The sequence below is a fragment of the Nuphar pumila genome, chromosome 13, assembly GCF_984573655.1.
Source record: "Nuphar pumila chromosome 13, dmNupPumi1.hap1.1, whole genome shotgun sequence".
Classification (NCBI taxonomy): Eukaryota; Viridiplantae; Streptophyta; class Magnoliopsida; order Nymphaeales; family Nymphaeaceae; genus Nuphar; species Nuphar pumila.
Genome location: NC_143261.1, coordinates 57,382,144 through 57,407,842, shown reverse-complemented (window position 1 = coordinate 57,407,842; position 25,699 = coordinate 57,382,144). Strand labels below are relative to the sequence as shown.

The following is a 25,699-nucleotide window of genomic DNA, read 5'->3' as shown; positions in this document are numbered from 1 at the left end:
TGGCAGTCTCTCGAGCGTTTTCGCTGCTCATTAGTGGGATGTTACCAAGTGTCAAAACCTTTGTTTCATGGGTGTCTTCCCACGAATCACGTATAATCATCGCATGAACGCCTCAAACATAGTGTTTTTCTCCTAATTTGATTGAATTGTTCATCCCAGCATGGCAAGACTTTTGCTGATCTCCACCATAGTCGCTTTCAAGGATATTAGTTTCGTCGGCCAATCTGTTACTTTATCCTTTGCTTCAACCATGATTTTTGTCATTTTCTTTTCTTGAACACCTCATGACATTGTCACAAGATACCAACTGATGTAAATCAAGAGTGCTTGATTTTACCATAAAACTAGGTTACACTATTTATATGCACTGAAATTGAAAAAAGCAAAGAAAACTAAAAATTACATAAAACTCAAGAAAATAGCCATTTTTAATCATTCTAACTCCCCTTAATCCCTCTCTCATAACAAGTATTTATAAAAAACTAAAACCCCAACTCTACCATGAATTTTGGATAAGATTTGAAAGCAAACCCAAAACAGAAATTCAAATCTTAAATACTAACTACGGATCCAATTGAATCCTGGATCTCAATCTCATCACTTTTTCTTCTTTTTTGTTGGACTTGGATCTAATTCTGGATCCACAACTTCATCAGCCCCCAGCAAGATTGTTGTCATGGGGGCAGTAGGGACCAGCGGGTCTGCAAGGCTGTCAAGGCCATCGCTGAACAATGGCAGCCCCGCCTCAAGAATCAGTGGTTGGTTTGGCATCGAAAGGAAGCCGTTGTTGGTGCCAGTTCGTCTGGCCAAGAAAGCTCACCGATCGTCGAGTTGGTTCCCCTCCAGCAGTGGCAGGGGGAGGTGATTCCTCGTTCGCTGTGCTCATGCATTAAAGGCCAGGTGCAAAACAATTGGAGAATGGAAGAAGTATTTTTTTAAAATGGAAGGGGGGAAATCATGAGGGTGTGGGAACGGGAGGCATTCTTTTTTAAAATGGAAGGTAGATATGGTTTGGGGGCCGTTATTGCATTACTCATGGTAGTAGGTGGACATTGTTTGTATTTCGGAAACAAAGATGGAAATGTTTGAAGTCAGTTTCCTTGCACAAATTTGGCGAGGTTGTTCTTTTGATTTTATTTCCTCGATTGGCATATCAGGGGATATTTTGGTGGTTTGAAGGGAAGGTATTAGTGGTATGGTTATGGACAAAGGCCTATTTTCGATCATGGTGTATTTTGAACAGCTAAATTCAAGCATTTTTTTAATGCTCACGTTAGTATATGCTCCAACTATATTTGCTTTAAAAAGAGCTTTCCAGGATGAGCTTAACTTGTTAGGGTAAAAGAGTTTTGGCAAATTGGTGCATAACTAAAAAATTTAATTTTCTACGTACCTATGAATCCAACCGAGAACAAAGATATACTAGCAGTATGCGGCAGTTTGTTTATTTTGTTGAGTTGGATATGGTGGATTTACAGATCTCGGGTGACTTTATACCTAGTCAGTCAGGAGAAGAGACCCTTGCATGCAGAAATTTGAAAGGTTCATTGTGAGTAGGGGTGGTGGGAGCGACTCTGTGATGGACGAGCCACCATGGGGCGGCGCCTATATCCATTTCTGATCACACGTCAATAATGCTCGAATGGGAGGTAAGATGGATGAGCAATCGAAGGTTCAAGTTTGAACTATGGTAGTTGAGGGACCCAAAGCTGGTTGAAAGCATAGAAGGATGGTGAGCCCACCCGCAGGTAGCCGCTTAGGCTGTTCTTATATTCACAAAAAAATAAACCACATAAGAACTCGATTAATTGAGTGATCCAAAGGAGAAGGGGTTGTGAGATTCAAGCAGATAGAGGAACTGTGTTTAATGCAGAGGGAGATGGCAGCATGAGGGGTAATGCAGAGGCACTAAAGGCAAAAGCTTTGCTAAAGGCTTTAGTGATTCTTTTGAAGTGTTGCCAAATGCCCATCGTGCTTTTGGAGTGTCAGTTTTTTTCAACAAACTCTTTTTACTATAAATCACATAAGAGCACAAGCAGGAAGACATTTGGACATTCACATGTGAAGGTCAGAACATTCACAAATGTGAAAGCATAAGGACATTCGCAAATGTGTAAGAGAAAATTCACATATTTGGATATTTGAGAGGGAAGTTCACATATCAAAGGAAATTCACGTGTGAAGAGTGAAAAAGTCGTTTTACAACCGAAAAGTTGTGATTTTTGACATGGGCAGATTTTCAAAAAATTTAATTTTTTTTTGGAAACACGTCATGTTTTGTTGTACAATATGGACATTTTTCTATATAGAAACATATCCAATTAGTGAACTGGATTTGAATTTGATATTATTTTCTCCCATCCAAATCTGGATCTGAATCTGATCAGGTTAGATTCAATAATACCTCGACCCAACCTGAACTGACCCGATCCATTCTATTGAATGTGGATCTTATTAGCTTAAAAGGTGATCGGATATGTCTTTTACTAGTTATTGGTTTGGATTCAGATCCGGGTGAAAATGCTATACTGAATCCAAATCTGATTGTCAATTGGATGTGACTTTTTTCATCTAACCCAGCTGAGTGGGTTGGGTTTCAGTTGGATATCTAACCCAAGTCAAAACCATTGACATCCCTAACCCTCAACCAAGAAGCCTCGATGGGTTATGGATCTGGACATGAGAGTCGATACCCACGACCCAGACTAGCACACTGGGTGGGTCCAAGTTCATAGTAGGTTAGAATCTGAAAGTAAAATTTTAAACATCTAGATTGGTATATCTGTGTTGGGTCTAGAATCAATTTTTGTGTGGCAATACTTCAAAAGAAGGTTGGTAATAAGAGTTGTTCATGTAAACAAGGGGAAATAGATTGGATCCAAACAAAGCTTCAACGAAAAAGAATAATGGTCTAAACTCAACCCGATTCCAAATCCAGAAGTCTTGGAATTGTATTAATACATTATATCGGTTGCCAGCTATATTGATATATTTTTCTCTTTTTTATTCTTATGATGGTTGTACTTTGATTTTTGTTTTCTTAGTTTTATTCTTATGATGGTTGTACTTCGATTTTTGTATTCTTAGTTTTATTCTTATGACCACATGAATGCATTAGGCACGGCCGATTTATTAGAAAATGCACTTTGGATAGGGTAGTTTTCTTAATAGTGAAATTTTAACGCATTGTAAACCATTGAATTCTTAAACTCCAAGACAATCTGATTATTCACACCATTGATAAAACCTGTTCTGTACTAAACAAAACATATAGATCATATCCATATGGCTTGATTCATAAAAATATAAAGAAAAAGCTAAAGAATAGGTGATTTCTATTAGAGAGTATGGTATAATCTAAGATAGCCAATATTTTTCCCTTGTTTAATATAGTATGATTGAACAAGGTGGCCATGGGTTGTGTTGATTGGCTAATGTTGATAATAAATTTCGTCTACGTGTGCTCATTGGAGCTGATCTAATATTTTTTCAACTAGGTCATAGAGGCACGCCATGTTGGGTGTGTGTCTCTAGTAGGTTTGTCGATGGGTCAGGTTTGTACCAGGTACACAACTCGACCCAAACCCAAATAATATTTGGATCAATCTGAACCCAACCCAAAGAATATGCGGACTGGGTTTGGGTTATAATTTTTGCTAGGTATCCAACCTGACTTGAGTATTATATATACTTTTTTAGTACAAATATATTTCAGAAATTATGTGAGACTGGGCTTGGGATTTCATTTTTGTGAACCATCACAACTCTAACGTAACAATTTATTATATGGGCGGGTTTGGGTATACCCTGATGGGACAGGTACCTGACTCATTGAAACCCTAGTCCCTGGTGACATGAGTGGGTATACTCAAGCAGATTGACATAGACACTGACACAAACTGACCTTATTTTATTATTTTTATGTTATTTAAGTAAAAATTATGTTTTTACTATCCAAATATCGAAAATAGTTTCAAAAAATGATTGTATTGTACCACAAAAATGATGTGTTTTTCTAAATGCCCTAAAATTGTTGAAATCCGCCTGCTCTTCAAAATCGCAAATAGGCAAACGAAGTTTGCATGCTATATTGTTTCGCCCGCCGACTAAGGCAAAAACTCATTTAAATGTATATTCACATATATTTTTTTGTGATTCTCAAGTGTGCAAATTTATGTTATTTATGCATTCTTCTCTATTAATCTTAAAATCATAAATACCAAAAATCACATATTTTATACCAAAGTCATGGAAAACCATACAAACCTCCTTTCTCCTTTTTAGCTTTTTAGCTTTTCTTGTGTTTTATTAAATAGTTTTTGCGTGATTTACCATTTAGGGTTTTTTTGATATATATATATATATATATATATATATATATATATATATATATATATATATGTGTGTGTGTGTGTGTGTGTGTGTGTGTGTGTGTGTGTGTGTGTTGTAGAGGATTTATGTGTTTTTACTTATTCTTTATTTAATTTTAAGTGTTTTTGTATTGGTGTAATGAGGCTAAGGTTGACTCTGTTGGTGTAATACGTATTAGTTTTTTGCCGATATAGTTAATGATGACCTCAATATTTGTTAAACTACACTAGCGTCTCATTGATGATCGTAGCTAGAGAGCTTTAGTAGTCTAAAAAATATTAGCTTTAAAGAACTCATGGCTATGTTGTCTCTTAAAATCGAATATAGTGAAGAGTTAGTTAGCCTCCAGTATACTTAAGAAACACTTAGAAGAGATGTAAAAGAAGATGTTGATAAATGCAATGATAAAAAACCTGTGGAGAATGTGCATTCATCTCATAGATTCATTTTCAAACATCAAATTGTTTCAAACAGTGAATGATGTTGATGTCCTAAACATGCAAGTCTTCCAAACAATTAATGATAGTAATGTTATACACGTGGAGGGCATGCAATTGCCTGAACCGATTAAGAATATAGATATTCGATGTGCAAACAATGCAAAACTTTTATGAACAATTAATGTATATGATTAGACAAAATATTCAGCGTTGCAGCTCAGTGCTAGTGATTATCATCGCAACAATGTGAATGACATTCAACCTTCTATAGCTAAAGGCAAAGGTCGGTACACATTGAAATTTATATTTTAGATGTAAGTGTGATGATGGATGCGATATTTTCATGGTTAATTTTAAAAGTTGAAAATGCAAGATTGTTGCATGCGTGGAATCAAAGGATGAGATAATAAATTTTTATTAATTTATATGATCGAACAATCAATTAACGATGGCGTAGATGGTAGAAAATGATAATGACATATATAGTAGCAACAACTCTAATCATGACTATACCATATCTATTGAGCCAAACTCAGAAACGATAGGAGATGACCAAGACACTTATGGCTTGAGATAAATAATTGTTGCAAAAAATGATGCATTAAACATACATGGGAAGCTCAAACCTTGGTATGTTGTATTAACTATATGAGCATTTATTAAGAAGTATAATTGTTTTATGTTTTTATGCTAATGTTTAGGTTTTACTAAGTTCTCTGCAATGCCCCAAGATTTAAAACTTGCACAATTTTTTTTACTCCGATTGAAAACCTCGGGCGAGTTATAAATTCGATCGATAACAATAATAAGACTAAATCCTTAACGGAGATAACATTTCTAAAATGATTCAGTTTTAGAAATCAGAGTATTTTCATTCCAAAATAAATCATAATGTCTTTACAAAAAAACAGTAGTAACAAGTACTCAATAGTCAGTTCTCGAGAAAGGAAAATGACTGATTCTCAACATCACCACAACTTTCTGCTACCGCTCCAGTAGACTATTCAGTACTTGTAATTTTGTAGAGTCAATATGTAACGCCCCAACTTTTTATAGTAAAAATTTTGGAGTAAATTTTTTTTTTTTTTTTAAATAGCGGAAGTGCAAAAAACACAAGTCAGGTGCATTACAGGGTAAAACAGAGAAGTACCAAAAAAAGCATACCATTCATTAATTAAAGCATTAATGTCATTAATTGCATCTCTTAACAGAAATGTAAATCTACTAATCAGAGTTCAAATAGGAAACACTGAAAAACTGAGATCTCTTGACTACTTCCAAATACGACTCCACGATGCTCCAATTATGCGTTACCTGAAAAATTTTAATGCAGAAGGGTCAGACTCCCCTGTCTGCATAAGAAGCATTATATCTATATGTGGTGCTCAGTGTCTTGTGTACAAATATGTGCAACAACTGCAGATATAACTAGCATGAAAATTTATATCATTCTAAGAAAATGATTATGCTTTCAATTCATGATACAGTGCAAAAGAGGATTGAACTAAAGATACATTTATCCACATTAGCACAAACTGTAGATTCTACAAGTTTTACGAAAGTCATATCAACAGTACATAATTCTTCAGGAATAAGTTTTCAGTCAACTTAAATTATTTAATGTTTATCTTACTCTCACCCTGTGGGTAAGCACAGGCATAGACATTGTAGTGAACTGAGACCATACGGTGAGATGCCTAACTCTCACGAAAACACGAACATCAATGAAGCTCATACCACCTACCCTCTCCAAGGTAGATCATGGGTCCGGTAACATACACCATCTTTCAGGTGTACCCAGAGCCTGGAGAATCCGGTAACATATACCGTCTTTCAGGTATACCCAGAGTCTCAAAGGTTTTATATTTCATTTTACATTTTCTTTATAACCAAGTGTGAGCTATCGCACTACGAGGGGTCTGGTAACATATACCTTCTTTCAGGTATACCCAGAGCCTCAGAAATCTCATATTTGATTTCTCAATTATTTTCCTGTGCGAGTCATCGCACCAAAGATGATTCTCAAAATCTCGAACCCGCCTTGGGGTTCACACACATTGTATGGACTTAATTTTTTTTTTTGTCAGGGTGCCATGAGCACCATCAAGATAGCATTTCTCGGAACATGGCTCGACTCGGAGCTCACAGTCATCATTTTTTTTTTTTGAAGTTATGAGCTAGGGTGTAAACAATAGCATGTGCTTGAATCCACAGAAAAGCAATTGACAAATAATTGAAGGTAATGGTGCCCTTTTTGTTCCACAACCCATAGAAGCAGAAAATCAATTAAAATAAGGCACAACAAGTACAATGTTAAGTTAATTATTTCAAAACAAACAAAGCAGTAACAGTGTCTGAACAATTACTTTAATAATTGTTGCATCAACCAATTCACCAAATTGGCTCATGTGTTGCCTTAAACCTTCATCATCTACCTCCCAAGGAACACCCAAGACCTGAGAAGTTTTATACAAAACAGGATAAATATATTCCCATAAGTAAATGTATAAGGAGTAGGTTTCATAAATAAGCATACCACCAGCCTTGTGCTTCCTGTAGACATTGTTCTCCCACTCCACTCCTTACAAATGACCTTCAACACAACGAAGTAGGGGAAAATATGCTTAATCATTCATGAACTGGCTACATTCAGAAAAATACCACAAATGAAAGCGACCAACATAGTCTATATTACAGCTTCATAATACATTAATGGCTGGCATGATTCTTAGCAGTTCGCATAAATGCATCAGCCTTAATTTCATGTTTTTGCACAATTTCATTCGGTGGAGTTGTAAAACCTGCTCCCTTGGTAAGGGACATTACTAATCTCTTCGTTCAAGTCAAGCGAAAAAGGAGAGAAAGAGAGACAGATCTTATATTAGCATAACAGCTATATCTTCAGTTGTTTAACATATCAAAATCCATATCTGAAAAGCAACAGCAGACACACCAATAGTATGTTACAAACCAATCATGCACGTGCACACATGCAGACACAATACACAGTATCAGTCACACTCAAGAATGTTGGGGTAGATTAAGACATCATCATGCTCTTGTGCATAATGCATGCACATACACATAATTTTGCATAAAAATAGAATCACATATGAATTCACCATTACAACACAAACCAAGAAATAAGTGTTTCATCTTATCGTATATGAATTCACCAACAGATGAGAAATTCACAAAACAACCATAATGCAGCAATATACTGTAACTAACACATATCTTCAAACACAAGTTCCATTCTTCTTCAATTCACCAACCGGAGCTCAACAGAGCCTGTCGGTGCCCACTTTCACGTTTGGGGAACTGAACTTGGGTCGGTCCAGCTGACCCGCACTCAACCTAGCCAAGCTGAGTTGAGCACGAGTTTGACCTCGATGTCACCAAAAGCCATCACCTCCTTCAGCGAGGTCATTTCGCCAACCTTGACCCTACCGCTTGTGGTCGTCACCTTCGCCACAACCTTGTTCTTCACTACCATCATCGGACTGGAAACCGAGGTTAGCATACGTGTCCTCGCTCATAGTTGGATCATCAATAAAATACGATCAATGTCATGCTAATCGAGGAGAATTCTCGAGGGCCTTTTTGAAATTTCTTTATTTCTCGTGAGACCACATGCATTATAAGGTAGGTTTATAATAACTTTAACATATATGTGTAGTTTTAGGTTTTTTGAAATGCTTGGGGTTTTCATAATTACATAGTTTATATATATATATATATTCAAAAATTGTTTGTGTTGCATGCCTTTTGAGAAAATATATATTTAAGTAATATTTGTTTTTCATAAACAAGAATGTGCATATGTTAAAAAAGTATCAAAATTTTCCATATGTGAGTATTTTGAACATGTTTTCAATAAAAGACACGTATATGTTCAGGTTTTACAAACATATTCTAACATATGTATTTTGGATTTTATGAATAGTTAAATACGAGTGTATTTCAAGATTTTATGAATAAATATATGTATATGGCTCATGTTTTTTGAATATGCATGTTTCTGAAATTATTACGTAGTTTTAAGCCTGTGTAAATGCTTATGATGAATGATAAAATGCATATCAAAGATGCTGCATAGTATCTATGATGAAAAGCATGTTATTCAATTGTTATTTTATGTGAGGCAAAACAGGGTGGTTCAACAAAGAGAGGAGGTTGTTCAGCAGGAGCGGCTTAAAGCAGTCACCAGGAGTCAGTGAAGGTGGCACTGGTGGGTGCCATCGGTGGTTGCCCAGTTGGTGGGAAGGAGAGAATCGGGTGGCAATGGTATGGTGCAAGACGAAAATCAGGAGAGAGATGGGCAGTGGTGGTGGTGGTGGTGGTGGTGCTGGGTTTACACGAGAGAGGGGAGAGTGAAGGGTGAAGGGGAGCATGAGTGAAGTTTATGATACAGGTGAGAGGGAATGTAATGGGCAGAGGGGGCATGAGTAGAGTATTTATAGGAAGAAAAAAAGGAAAAAATCCAATTAGAAAGGGGGAAAACCTTTTTGATTTGAAAAAAAGTAGGGGGAAAAAACATTTTCAAAGGCGAGTGTGGAAAGAAAAACTTGAAATTAGAATTTGGTTTTGAATTTCTTTTTAGTTTTAAGTAGGAAAACAAGTGGGCTTGGATTTGGATTTTGGTGAGACCTATTTGGATCTCATTAAATCCAAATCCAACCTACTAATATATATATATATATATATATATATATATATATAAAATTAATTAAATTCATTTGGGTCATAAGTGGACTTAAATCCTATTTATTTAAATGAGATTCATTTGGGTCTTAGGTGGATCCAAACAAATTTATTATACTTTAATAGGATCCATTTGAGTCACAAATGGATCTAAAATTTTATTTACTTGATGAGATCGAATTGGGTCTCCAAGTGGATCCAAAAGTCCTTTTCTTAGTGAGATCCATTTGGGTCATCTAAATATATCCAAATCTTATTTTACTTAGTAGAATTCATTTGGGTCTCTAAATAAATCCAAGACACTTTCTACTTTAAAGAAAGATCCAATTGCGTCTCAAATGGATCTAAATTTCTTCTATGCCTGATTTAAGCCCCGATATAAATCAAAACCCTACCCAAATCTATTTTGGTTGACTGAAATCATTTGGAGATCCAATCCTAAATAACTTGAGATTGAGTGGATCTTATATGTTCATTCAAATAGTTCAAACTTGCGTTTGAGTTGGTTGATCCTCTTAGATCTATATTGAGGTCGAGATCCAAATACTTCATACAAAACATCATAACTGCCCAATTAAATATCAAATAACTTCAATAAATGCCAAAATATTATCCATAAATAACTGCTAATTAATCAATCAATATTAGCTAAGTAATTTGCTAAAAATGATATTTAATCAAAGTTAAATACCAAAATAATTCACAAAAAAAAATCTTTTATTTATTTAAAAATTTTGAGAAATTTATAAACTTTACATTATTGCTCAATGAATATTATTTCAATAAAGAGCAATTGGCAATCATTGATGTTAAGTCAATTTAGTTGTTTGAGTAACTGTGTAACAAAAGACTTAATGATATAGAACGATTTCAATGGCTATCAATATAGTCAAAAGATCGAGAAGTTGTTATCGACAAAAGGTTTAATAATCTTTAGCACTATCATAATTTTTTAAAGATCATGTGATAAGAAATAACTATAAAATAAAATTTATGAAAAACTGCAATAACAGAGTAACTGTAGTATGCATGAGAAATAACTTGCGGACTATGGTTCATTCCACTTGGAGGATCTATTGAACAAAGGTGCAGAAAACATCATTCTTTCAAGTGAAGATGTATCAAAGTGAGCATACATGTGGTGGATCATTGGACAACGTAGTAGTGAAAAAAATATCTTTCAAGTGGATTTCAAGTGTTATTCTTGAACACTTACACGATAACCCAAAGTTAACTCTAAAAGAAATCTTAAATGACATTAGTCGCAAGGAAAGTATGAAGGTTACGTACAAACAAGCATGACATTAATGAGAAATGACTAAGGTGATCCTATATGGTTTATTCGAAGAGTTTTTCAAGATGATTTTTGCCTATTGTCATTATTTGACGACGACTAACCGATGATCGACAATGTGCATTGAAACTGATAGACGACATAGATTTATATACATGTCCGTATCTTTTCGTGCATGCATTGATCAGTTTTTTAAAGAAAGCCCTCCACTTCTTATGGTAGATGACACATTCCTAAAAGAAAAATACATAAATATTGTTGTCAGCCCATGGTATTGATCCTTGTGATCAAATATTTTTGGTTGCATTTACTGTTATAGATAACGAGTCGAATGAATCATGGGTGTAGTTTTTTTATGCATGTGAATGCACAATTGAGACACTAATACAATGACATACCCAAAGTTAAAGTACAATTAACAGCTATCTCAAATAAGCACACAAAGCTACACAATATGTTCTCTCATACATGGCTAAATTGTCAGGTTGAATTTTACACAAAACACTACGAAAAACTTTTAACATAAATTTGGAATATCACTAGGTCAACTTTGGTAAAGCACAGCCAAAGCACTCACGAGACAAGAGTATAATTATTTTCTTAAAAAGATTCAGGAGCAAAGGGAAGATGCATACAAGTATGCAACTAAGGTCATAAAAGAAAAACATTAGGCTAACATATACTTTTCAACTAGAATGTACAAGCGCTTAACCTCTAATATAGTAAAGAGATTTAATGCGAGGATTCTCACAATATATGACAAGTCACTAAATCCTCTTATTGAAAAACTTTATCTCATGATGATGAAACTTTTTGAAAACCAAAAGAATAATACCCATAACATGTGTGGTGCCTAAAGTAAAAAAAAGTTGGACGATGGTAAGAAAGAAGCACGAAATCTATGTGTTCAAGTAGTGCATTGCCTTCATCGTCGATACAAAGCCTACAATCACTCTCACAATTGCAATGTTTATCTTAAAAAACAAACATGCTCTTGTAGAGAGTAACAGGTTAGCGAGATTTTGTGCAAACATATAATCACGTGCATTTTATACGAAGACAAGTTATCAGAAGATTGCTACGATAAGTTCTACACTATTAAATCGTATCAAGCTGCATATAATACTTATTCATTTTTTCTAATGACGGATAATATCTCACATCACTCCTCCAAACCTTATTCCAGTCTTACCACCTAAAGTGCATCCTAAAACAAGATACCTTAAGAAGAAACAAAAAACAGAACACAAAAATGTTGGGTAATACAAGTGCAATCATTTTTTATGAAATTGGCCACAACCGGCGAAAGCACAAATAACATTATATTAGAGTACAGATGGTTTACAAAATTTGTATTTATTAGAAGTTGTTTTGTGAATTCTTTCTTTGTATTTACAATCTTTTTTAATTAATTATTCCAATGTCTTATATCTTTTATGTATATAAGGAGTTCACAATGAATAATTATAAACAAAAAAAAAACATGGTAGTAGAAAGCAGTTCAAACCCCGTCACCAACCCCAAACAAGGAAGCAATTGTGTTAATTATACAACACATTGACCATAATTATAAAGTGAAAATTGCCCAACTTCTGAAAATTATTTGGTGCAATGAACTTTACACAATTTGGCTTTGAGGATACAACTGAGCTTGGCCTGCTCATGGAGTCTAATCTACAACGTGTTGTCCAACTAAACTGCCTGGCACAAATCACTTAAGATAGCACCTTTAATAAAATGAAAGGGACTCACACTAGGTTAAAAAATGATAGAGAGAGAGAGAGAGATGGATAACAGGAATAAAAGATAGGCTTCAGTTATTATAGACTCGATCCCAACAGCCAATAATTGAGTCAAACGGCATCTACGGCCTAAAAAGGAAATTAAATGGTCTAAACAATACTAAAAAACCTAAAAACATCTACAGAGGAGGTGACTAGTCAAACGATCAAATGAGAGGAAACAACTAGGCCAATCAATCTTGCATGAAGTACATATCCTTATGTTAAAATCGATGTGAATCGGCTGATATGAATTGAATCTCCTAATTGGAAACAACAACACTTAAAAAGTCACTTGCTCATGCACAGATATCTTGATAAATTAGATCAGTCAATATCAAGCATGCACTAAACCTTTCAATGAATTGCCGTTTATCCGGATCTCCAGTGGAATTATTTCATCATATAAGCCCTCAAAAACTTCGTCAGCATGTACAGAATTTAGATGACTAAAACTAAATAAAACTAATCCAGTTATTATCATTCAATATTAAACAATAATGAAAAACACGACGGTTAAAAAGGTATACGGAATGCACACTCATGTTCTATGTTTCTTCTTCTTACTCAGAGAATTTAAATTCAAGTTTCTTTTCCCTTTGCCTGACCTTTTCATTCCACTTACAAGCTCTGTAACTTCAATAGAATTTGAAGTCGGCTCTTCCAAAATGCTGCAATACCAAGTTGACAACCACCAGAGTAAGATGAATTTATTCAGCAAAAATTCTAGTTGGCAGGCAGAGAATTGCCTTTTTTATATTTTTTGAGAGGAAACCCCAGTTCAGGTGGTGGGGCCCGGTAGAGATTGATTCTCTGCCGTATGGCCCACTCCCAAGCACATAAAATCCCTCCATAGAGCTTGATGCTTGGGCTTAAAGCAAGGGATGCACACTCTGGGTATCACAGTTACAAATCTCATTCTCAGGTTAAAAAAGTGAGTTTTCCTCAGGAAAATCTCTGTAAGTTGAAAATTTATACATTCATTACTAATATAGAGCAATCCTAGGGTGCTCCCGGAGCACCTACTAGAAATCATATTTGTAGGTTGCATCTTCTCAATCAGATCTTATAGATGTACTTAAAACAGTGTATTTGATAGTAATCATGTTTTGGATCATGTTCAAAATAGGCTTTTTTAGTCATAAAATTTTGGTACCTTGTGAGCCATTGATTTTGGAAGATCTTAAAAAAAACTACATGTATGACATAATCACATGATCCAAACATTTTTTTCCACTAAATAAAAACTGTAGATCATATCTATAGGGTCTGATCAACGAAAAAAGCACTCAGATTTTGAAAATTTGAAGCCTCTACTAGGTGGCAGTAGGTGATCGGGGAACACCCTATCATTATTAATATAGAGTAATGCTCCGGGAACACCTACTCCCTCCTACTAGAAAGCAAAGTTGTAGATCATATCTATAGGGTCTGATCAACGAAAAAATCACTCAGATTCTGAAAATTTGAAGCTTCTATTAGGTGAGAGTAGGTGCTCTGGGAGCACCTTATATATATAAATATATATATATATATATATATATATATATATATAGAGAGAGAGAGAGATTTTGAAAATGAGGTAAGGGGCGTTTACAAAAATACTATACAACATAGGTTACTTTGAGCAATGGGGTGAAAGGCATTTACAAAATACCATATAATATAAGGTAGTTTCAACAATGGGGTGAAGGAAGTTTAAATGATACGCAACATATAACACAGTTTCCCTTTAAAAAAATATGCATAAGTTGTTTAGAGTCTAATCGGCTACTTGAATAGTACCATACCAAATGTGTAGGGGAGGGAAGGCCCTCTCAGCTGCTATATAAAACGATGGTGCCTCCCCTTCATTTAGTGAAAAGCCATTGCCATCGGTAGTCAGCATTCAATGCTGCCTGACATGCGCCATTCAATGCCAGCTCAGCTCAGCATTGAATGATTGCTGACAAAAAAAAAGTTCACACCATCAAAAGAAGCGGCATGATTTTTTTGTATATTTCAAAATCTTACAAAAAATCGTGAGGGTTTTAGCAGTATTTTTAAAATATCGCATTTTTTTCGGGTATATATCGTTTTGTGATTATATTGAAGCCTTTGTGAGCCAAGCAGAGAATTAATTAATTATTGGAGATTTCTAACAAAAATCCATCTATTACCTTGATTTCTTCTCAGCTTTTTTAGAAAGAGATCCCTCAACAATCCTTGCATGATACTTATGGAAAGGAGCACTCCCTTTTCTCTTTTCATCCTAGAGATATTAGAACAGTTGGTGAGAGAAGATGGCTAGTAAACACAAAAAAAAAAGAGAAACACTAGCACACCTGGAGAAAAGATTCAAGTGATGCTTGGTCATTTGGAGAAAAAGCAATCTCATCCCTTTTTTTCTGTACAAATTCTATGTTTTGCTCAACCTATATCATAGGAAAAAGAAAAAGGTGAGAGAATTGCCAAATTAATTTGATACTTGAATGCTGAAGAGCGCAGAAGATGGCAAGTCTTTAATTACAAGAAAAGCTCATTTTCATACTCTCCCGTAATTTAAGCTTGAATGAAAAAGAAAAAAGCAGACATTATCTCTTTTCATGAATATTTGATGTCAGATTATGATATCCAGAAACTTCAAGAGCATGATATTAATACAAAAAAAAATATGTGAAGATGATATGTCCATCACGAAATCCACTACTAGTGCATCCTGCTTACAAAGTTTGCATCTGTAGAATACCATTATATACTACAATATGAAACAGTCCTAAAATATTCACTGATGTCAACTAAAAACCAAGACTATGTTTTAGTTTAATTTTCTTTTCCTTATTTCATCAATTAGTTTAACATTGGTCACAAAGAACACAACAGAGGATGTTTCAAAAATCATCCTGCTACTTTCATTTGGACATTATTTTGGGTGTTGCATGGAATCTGGTCCAGTCTAGGAAATGTCGCAGATAGCTGAAGTGTAAGTGCATATCACAAACACCAAAAGGGATTTGTTTTAATTTTATCAGCAACAAATACTTAAAATGATTTTGGGTAAGATGCTGGGAGCTGGCCCTGCAGCAGAGTGTGCATTTGGCCAGCGGAGTGGGATTGAGGAGTGATGCTAATCCCACATCTCAAGATCAAAACCAGTCATGTGCCTATGTGCAAGCTGATGCAAGCAGTTGTAATGAAGTATGTGGAATTACAAAAGCAAAGTGCAAAAGCACATAAGTGGACAATTACAAAGTAGATAGACAAGCACAAAAGTGCATAGACAAAAGTCCACTAAAGGACAATACAAAGAGTCAATTAAAAATAAAATATTATTGAAAATGTGCTTTGGGAAGCCATGAAAAAATATAGGGGGAACACTCCCCTATTTATATACAAATACAAGAGGGAGACCATTGGGAGCTCCCTTTCATAGAGACGTTGGGGAGCTCCCTCGGTCATATTTTTTTACTGTTGGGGCCCCTATCGACTCTATAGAGTGGGGCCCAATGACATGATAAAATAGAAATAAAAAAAGAAAATGAAGACAAAAATAAGAAAATGAAAAAATAGTTGTTTCTAATAAACAACTATAATTACATACAAAAAGACAAAAATGCCCTTATTGGGCAAACTGTTTATATATATATATATATATATATATATACACTCCCCTTCAAACTTTACGAGAAAATGATCGAAAGTTTGCTGAGAAAGAGAAATCGAGGAGCGGAAAGAGCTTTGATGAAGAAATTTGTCAACTGGTACGGCAACGTAATAGTTCCTCTTAGATATTCATCACAAACATAGTGACAATCCATCTTAATATGTTTGATTCGCTCATGGAAGGTATGGTTGCTCGCAATGTAGATTACACTCTTATTGTCATAACACTCTTCGAAGGTGTTGAGATGATGATTTCCATATCACTGAGAAGACTTTTAAGCTACACAAGCTCCATTGTTGTCATAGTCATTACCTGATATTCGGCTTCAGCTGAAGATAAAGATATTTTTTGTCGTTTCTTACACCTCCAATAGATCAACGAATCTCTTTAAAAAATACAAAAACCTATCATTTAGGTTACCACCCCGGATAATTAGATCTAAAGATGATGAAGAGGACAAAAAAAAAGCTCTTTTGAAACAATGTTTTTAATGTATCACACAATCCTCATAATTGCTCCCATGTGCAATGTGGTAGGGGCATGTTAAACCTGACTTGCTGCATGAACACATGAGTGATATTAGGTTGGGTGATAGAGAGATAAGTGAGAGATCCAATCAATTGATAATATGAAATAGAATCTTCAAGCAATACACTATCTTCAAGTCTTAATTTTGTATTTATGACTTTTGAGGTTTCCACCTTTTTATCGAAAACTTTTGACCTAGCACATATGTTAGCAGCTAATTTTATTTGAGAGAGAATAGGCAACCTCAATTCCTAAAAAGTATCTCAAAAATATGACCGTTGGGGCCCCAACGACAAGATGAGTGGGGCCCCTTGTGGTCTTAAAAAAGCAAAAGAAAAAAAGAAAAAGTAAAAAAGGGAGAGAAAAGGAAAAGGGGAGAGTTTACATGGGGATTTACCAAAATACCCCTATTGGGTATTTGGAGAAATAAGAAAACAAAAAAAAGAAATATGTATATATATATACATATATGTATATATATACGTATGTATATATATATATATATATATATATATATATATATATATATATATATATATATATATATATATATATATATATTTATATACATAATTTAACAGAGACCCCCAATGCAATGCATTTAATGCATTTTACAATCAAAAAAAGAAAAATAAAAATAAGAAAAGAGAAAAGAAAAAGGAAATAAAAGAAAAGTAAAAAGACTGAAATGCCCCTAATGGGTAGAATTACAGAAATACCCTTTATCGGGTATATATATATACATGATTACATATATTTTAACATATATATATATATATATATATTAACAGCAGTACTGTTCATGAGGCAGGGTAGCTGTACAGGATTTTTTCCTGGATAGACAACCAGGTCTGGGCCAAGTCTCCAGACTGGGCCAGGTTTTCCCCGTCTAATAAAAAAGAGATGTTGGGAACTGCTTCTTCATTAGTATAAAATAATGTTTATAACCATAATCCAAATGGATAGGATTAAGCCTATCACCAAGATATTGATTCATTGAACAAGATTGTGTCACTTGGCGCCAAGTGGATAACTCAGTCCCGGTTGGTTGTTTTGTTAATCCAAATCGGTGGGTCTTGGATTTTCCAAGTCCATCTAACTCTAGGCACAAACCTGGAGAAGTTTGGCTACACTTCCTGCATCCTAAGATGGATTCTGAGCTTGCTAGGTTTTGAAACACCGGCATTGGTCATCAATTTTTTTTCTTGTCTCGAACCAACAAATCTTTCATTAGAACTACAGGCTTCCAAGCTTAGACCATTCAATTTAAGGCTATTCAGGTGGCAGCGGCATGAAGTGGACAGGGCTGGTTCCACATAATCAAATGTAGGTACAAAATCCTCATATGATCTTGAATTGTGGCAAGGGTAGATGTAGAATTGAAGCAAAGTGCCCTTGCCCCAAGTTCAGAGCCCCTTCACCTTATGCACTTGGATTGTGGTCAGGGGTAGGTGCAACCTTGTGACACAGATTCTGTCAGCCCAAGTTAGTTGTACTAAGGATTCCCTGAGCAATGTTTCACATTGTTGGTCAAAAGAAAATCAATTTACAGATAAAAAACACAACTCTGAGCACGTGCTATCGCAAAGTCAAACATGTAAGCTTATTCAAAAATATTTACCTGATCCATGAATGGCTTTACAAGACGTCTGAGGCTCTCACTGGTTGTCTTTTTGCAAAACTTTCTAAAGCTGACGAGTGGAACAAAAGCCAACTCAGGGAAAGATACATGATAACTCCATTGAAAAAAGTGCTCTGAAAGTGTTTCAACTGCAGAGTGTACACATTGCTCATGGTATGCTTTCAGTTTCAATAGCTGTTTTGGCACCTGTCAGACAAGTAACCAACTAATAAGTAAAGCAGAGAGCCGAGACAGTGAAGATCCTGAAAACTGATGAGGTAGTCTCTCCACTTGAACCGACCTTCAACATACTTGAAAAATTAAAATCTTTTGGAGCACTATTATCAGATTTGCCACCTTCCCCAAATTCTAGAAAGCTTAGAGATAAAGAAGCCACAGGAATGAAGACGCCACTAGAATGTGAAAGCTTATTCAACAAATGGATGCATTTTAGCCTCAAAGGAAAGAAACGAGGTCCACGCAACATATGGGCAAGTCCATTTATCATCTGAATTGCCAAGTATAGCAAACTCTGAAGATCATGTTCCTTGATGTTAGCACATACAAACTTAACCCAAAGTTCAAGGCAGTTTACATACTGTCAATCTTGTATTTTCCTTAGTCCATCCTGAAAAATATGTAAAATATTAGAAAGAAGATAGAGAAATATGGATCTCATGTACAAACAGAATTGCAACCACAATTATGAACAGATAAGCAGAAAATTGTGGGGAATAGGCAAAACACTCACTATATTTGGGAAACAACAATATCACAGTGAATTTCTCAAGAAGGGTAAGAACCGTTCTAGGTTCAATGACTTGATTCCATAAGAACATGAATGAGAGCAGGGCAGAGGAAACTAGAGAAGTTGTCGGTTTTCCAATTAACATCAAACCATGCTGCAATAGTTCCAATAATTAACATAATATAGATCCCAGCAGTGTTGGCTGATGAAATTGTGAAATCGCCCATAGCTGATCTATATCAAATCAGATAGTGGTCTGAAACATAGTGAAACACACTTGAGAATGCAAAATAATGCTCACGCACATGGAATTCATCCTATAAAAACTTCAGACTTCTTTTAGTGGCAAATTAACAAGTGTAGCATCATTATCTTCACTGTGGTAAACTTTCTCACTTGCAACTTTCACATACATGAAATAATAATTAATTTCTGTAAGCTTGGTGTCACCCACAGTTTGCCCACAATAAACCCTTTATATATGCAATTTATGTCATGATGAGCAGAACCACACCCTCTATAACCTTCATGACACAATACTTGGGTTTATGCTAAAGGAAAACATCATAAAAAATACCTGAAAGAGCAATGAGGCCACGCCATGAAGGTCCAAGACCTTATGACTTGTGATTGGAGGTGATAAACTTGCATGTGAGATAAATCCATCCATACAATAACATGTATTTCTTTTACTTCTGAGAAGCCTCCAAATAGTCATTACCCACCATTTCCAAATCTACACCAATGTCTTCTCAGTGGCACAAGAAAGTAATTGATCGTCCAATCTATGCAACATTATCCATTGGCCATGCACAACAGCACAAGAACAAAGGAACTAGCCTTTGCATACCCAAAGAGGTGGTGATCCTTTTTCTGAAGAGTCTCTATCTAAAGGGACTTTTTCCTTTACCTTTTAGTGAAAGAACCTAAGGGATTTAGTTTTGTTGCACTCAGGGCTCTGAACTAATAGAGCACAGAGTAACTTCAGGAAACAAGTAAAAGAACTGTTTCTAGTTGAATAAAGTGAAAGGCGACAAATTGGTAAAAAACTATAACTTTGGATCATGAACATTTCATGGTGCTGAAATAAAATGACAAAGATTTAGAAATGAGATCAATACAATATCTATATTTCACATGGGTCCCTGCCTATACCCATATTGTGAGGCCAGCTTACTGACTGGGAAGGCTACCTACGTGCTAGCACTAGGCGATAAAAGTCATGCTCAGGAAACCTCATGTAAACATCACTTAGGTGCTTCTAAGTATGCTTGATCTTAATAAAAAAAAGTCTATAAAGACAGAGAATAGCAAGTTATGTTTGTGATTGAAACTTTTTCTTTCTTTTTTTTATTTGAATTCCTGGGTTCTGTTCAACAATCAACATCACATACAAATGTATTTACAGAGTCATGGATTTTCATATTATGTTAAATATGCCGCTTTGCTTTCCTGGGTGCATGTCACAGTGCCATCTTGTGCTCAAGTAGGTGCACAATTTTTACTAATATTAGCGTACATCTTGTAATGGTGTAAGATGTTAATCTTAACATTACAGCCACCTTGAATTTCATATTATACTATAACTGTTTTTTGCATACAATGTTAAAACATATAATTTCATAAAATTTCTAGATATTAAAAGCCTTTTATCAATCTTTTCATTTTGAAAATTTATTTTGTGTGTTTCTGAGCCACACAGCAAGCTGGCACGTGTGCACTGCCTAGCTCTTTGACTATAAGACATTTAAGTTAGTTCTGATATCCAAATTTTACTTTTTCTTAAAATGATAAGATGGCATCATCATCAAAGAAAGTAGATGGCTAAAAAAAGCGTTCAAACTTCACATTGGAAAAAAATGAGTTAATCCTGGTTATTTGAAGTAGTTTTTGAAGATGTTTGCAAAGTTGATCCCACAGTCACTGAATTTGCTAATTGCAAGTCATGGGTCACAAAGCCCAAAGACACTAATTAAGCAGGGATGGTCGTTCAAACTAAAAATGACTTAAACATGCCACGTTTTTTTAAATTGTTCCAGAACCCAAGGAATCGAGAGAAGCTCAAAAGTCAAAACACATATCCATCTATCCGCATCATCTGGCTTTATTAGCGAGAAGCAACTCCTAAACAATTGAAGGACTTTCTAAAGTTTCTATTGTCAATCATATAAACCCTTTGTTTGGAGTTTATGAGATATATGCTAGATCATAGGAACTGGAAATAAAATATTACTACAATTATAGAAGAAGGAAACAAGGTTAGGGTTATAAAGTTAAAATTATATTCCTATGTTCTAAGACAACTATAATACACCTCAGCTATACAAGTGGATAAAGTTATAATACTACCACCTTCAGGAAAAAAATATATGAAAAATAAATTGTATGAAATCAATGGGGATTTATAATAAATATGTCACCATAAAATCCAAGTTCGCCATTTCATCAACTCTCTGATTGCTTTGAAGGACATAGATACAAGAGAAATTTCATTGTGTTGGTCAAGTAGAATAGAAACATGTTTCTAAAGATTTCCAATCTCTAATGGTGTTGGGTCAAACCAAAGTGCATCATCTGACCCAACCTCAGTCTCTTTCTTCCAGAAGGGGTGGGTATTGAGCTGGGTACATGGTGCAGGACAGACTTAGCTTGGGCCTGAAACTGATGGGCCCATGCCTAGGCAATCAGACCAAGCCTTTGCCATGGGGTGAAGTGTAGCCTGGCCAAAATAAACATGGCACTAGGATAGTTTTGGAAGAAACAGGGCTAAAGATTTAAATAGGTCTTATGCAGATGTCGCTTAAGGATGTGAGGGTTGGATATTCAACTGGCTTAAATCCATTTAGAGGGATTCAGTATAAATTTCAATATCCAATTAGCTAATCAGAACAGACTATCTTTCAGTTTTTTATATCCTAATCCAAATCCAACATAATATCTGGCTTAAAATGTGTGTATCATAGTCACCTGTATCGTTAAAGGTAATTTCTCAGCGAGGGTATTTCTCGGAGAGATTTTCAAAAGTTGATAAATCTTGGGAATATCTTGGGAAAATCATGGGAGTTTAAAAAATTGAAAAAAATATAAATAACAACAAAAAAACCTAAGAAAATAATAAGTTTTGTATTATTTTTCTTTCAAAAATATAAAGAAACATGTTTTAAAGGTTTTAAAATATAAAAGAAACAAAAAAATAGGAAATGCAAATTTAATTTAAAAAAAAACTCAAAAATATCGTGATATTTTTTATTTGCTGATATTTTGAAAATATCACGATATATTCCCAATATTATCGGCAAGCTTGAAATTGCCGATAATATCACGATATATTCAAAATATCAGCGATATAGGTGACAATGGTGTGTATATATATATGCATGTACACGTGTGTACATATGTATATGGATATGGTGTTTCTATGGTGGTACTGAACCACCATAACTTATGGTGGTACACAATTGTTTTACACAGATCTAACCTCTAAAAGCAAAAACTAACCTTTGGATCATGTTTAGGATGTTCTATTTTCCATTTTATGCATTAAAGTTTATTTTAATAGGATATTTTAGACCATTTTTTATCCTCATGAATTGTGAGCCTTCGTTTTTTCACCATCTTTGAAACTGTATTATAATCATAGTCACAAATATCGGTCTTGGCTATATCTCGGCTAAGGCAAAATATCAGGATATTATATATTTTTCAATCAATCCCAGGAAAATCTATGAACTTAAAAATAAAATGCGAAAAATAAAAAAAAAACTAGGAAAAACAGTTTTCTTTCCTTCTTCCTTCTTCCTTCTTCCCTCCTTTTTTTCCTTCCTTTCTTCTTTCTTTTCTGCACCTGATATTATCACACGATATATATATATAATTGTGACTATGATTATGGTATATTAGACATGATAAAACCTCATAATATAGTAAATAAACTATGTTGAACATGTCTGTGGGGGGTACATCTAACATTTGCTGGTTATATTCATGCAAACAATAGTGCACATCACCATATGGCATCATGGTTCAGAACCAACACACACAAATTACGCTAATAGGATCTGGCTTGCTAAAGGCTTTTCTCACCCATCTCTTCATCCAACTCCAAGTCTGATTAGGTTACATTCTATGTCACATGGGTGCAGGTGCGGGTGCGGGTACGGGTATGGGTACGGGTACGGGTGCAGGTACGGGTGCGGCACAATTTCAAAAATTTTGAAGACGGGGACTCGGCTATATATATTTTAAAAATATATATATAATTATATATATAACAATAAAGTAATAATAAGATTGTAAATTTTACAGCAAAAATAAAAAAGTAATTCTATTGAAGTAACAACACAAACTTACCAAAATATAACACATAAAGAAGCTTGTGAGTGTGATAACAACAAAACTTATCATAAATCTGCCCCATCGTCTGAATTAGAGGGAAGAACAAGATCGAGGTAGTCCATGTTGAGAGTATGCAAATCATGTTCTCCCTCCAAGTCAAAATCTTTTGGATTTACATCTCAATACTTAGATGGTTCACAACTACATCAAAATATGACTAACTTAGTATCTAACTTCAAACTTTGAATATAAATATTTAAATACGAACTTTGAATACAAAAGAAAAAAAAGTACATATACTCATCTTTGGTGTGACGAGAAATTAATCGTAGATTAGAGTGAACATAAACCAAATCCTCTGCTCTTTTACTAGTGAGTTTGTTTCTTTTAATGTTGTGAATTTGAACATATGTGAGTCCAATTTCTTTCACAACACGATGATGTAGCAAGTTGGGATAACAACTTCATTGCAAGACATTGCAGATTTGGTGTATCTGATCCATATGTTGCCCAACAATTAAGGGGATCTTCTCCGTCCCTTGCTATGAGTGTTGCTAAAGAATCAAATCTTCCAGTAAAGAACTTTTCAAACTCACTATTTACAACCTTAAACATGTGAGGATCATTAAAAAGTCTTCCCAAATATATCATTTTGTTCCTTGATATCTCAGGATCTTCATTTGGAAAAACACGACCAACACCTGTTGTCAACCATTTTTTTGCATAATATTTTGGATTGAGAGAGTGTGCCATGCAATGCAAAAGTGTATTGCTTTTATCTCATCTTCTCACTAAAACTGAATGTACATAATTGTAAAATTCTGAATCATCAAGTGCAACATCTTTCTTCTAATGTTTAAAAATGATACTTTGAACTTTTTCAATCTTATTGTCCCACGTTTCATAAATTCTATGAAGCATGGGTATATCTCTGTCAACTTCTCTCAACATTTTCCAAATAGGCTCTGTAAATTCAACAAAATGTGTAATTTTATCCCACCAAAAATCATCACAGATGCATTTTTTGATAGCTTGAGACTTAACATCATCTTCAGTGCGATAAAAATCTCAATCTTTATCAGCCACCATCATCATCAATGCATTCTTGAGTTGCTTAATTCTTTGCATCATAACAATGAGAAGCAAAACGAGTTTCAGCAACTTTCAATAACTTGAGATCAGAATGCCGATTAAATATAGAAAGGGCATGATGATGGTTTACAACAAAATTTCTAATATTTCGATCATGCTCTATTTCCTCAATCTATAAACACATTTCATGTGCATGTGCATTATCTTTTGATGGATTGTATATACTCTTAAGTGCCAAATTTAAATTGTTTGCTGCACAAGGAGTCCAAAAAATATGTGAATACGTATCTTCACTTGCCAAATTCATTCATGCACGATTGCAAACTGAAGCGTTGTCAGTAATGATTTGCACCACACTTTCTTCACCCACTTCTTTTATCACTTCAACAAATAATCTCTTTAAATATTCAGCATCTTTATACTCCCCAGATGCATCAAGAGTCTTCAAAAAGATTGACTCATTAAGTGAGTAAGCATTGAAGTTTATCAGTGGACGCCTTTGTATATCAGTCCACCCATCAGAAACAATAGACACTCCATGACGTTTTCATGCAAATTTTTGATCTCTAACAAGTCTTCAATTCTATTTTTTTCCTCTGCAAGAAAAACTGTTAACCACTCAAATTACAATTAGTCAAAGATGTAATCATATCTTTCCAGTATGGACTTCTAGCTACATTAAAAAGAATTGAGCTTGAGTAAAAGAATCGACCAATCTTTTTATCAATTTCTGCTCTTGCCATGTTTTTGAATGATCCTTGTATTGTTTTATTGCCTTCCATCTTTCTTTTCTTCAAAAGCTCGAATCGCTTCTCATCTCTGCAATTTTCTTCTTTTCAGCTTCCTCTTGTTCTTTCTTTAATTGCTTTAACAAGTCCTTATCAACCCCAGAACATTGCCTAATTCCTTGACCACGAATATGCAAAAGATGTGCTTTCACACGCGTATAAGAACCCGTGAAAACAATCGTACATAAATTACAATGAAACTACACATTCCCACCACTACCACCACTAGCTTTTTATCCCTTTTGTCACAAGCCTCTAAAGTGGTTGAGAAACTTCTAATTCAGAGTTAAACTTGAACCAACTCTATTGACACCACTAGAACTCGCCATTATATCTGAAAAGTGAAAAGTGAAT

At 34.8% G+C, this 25,699-nt stretch overlaps 1 protein-coding gene and 1 long non-coding RNA gene across 2 annotated transcripts in view; both read right to left on the bottom strand.

Annotated features, from left to right (window-relative positions):
- LOC149818459 (uncharacterized) overlaps window positions 1-25,699 on the bottom strand; it is a 395,444-nt gene that overhangs the window by 118,202 nt on the left and 251,543 nt on the right. Inside the window, exon 8 of the mRNA XM_089986220.1 lies at window positions 22,609-22,628. Within this exon, the coding sequence (XP_089842346.1) occupies window positions 22,609-22,628 (20 nt within the window). The remainder of the gene's footprint in view (window positions 1-22,608; window positions 22,629-25,699) is intronic.
- On the bottom strand, window positions 5,959-15,004 carry LOC149818466 (uncharacterized). The gene is made up of 5 exons (XR_016427356.1): window positions 14,915-15,004; window positions 14,750-14,841; window positions 7,348-7,404; window positions 7,178-7,267; window positions 5,959-6,125 (listed from the first exon to the last, which is right to left on the bottom strand). It is a non-coding gene; the product is annotated as an uncharacterized LOC149818466 (long non-coding RNA).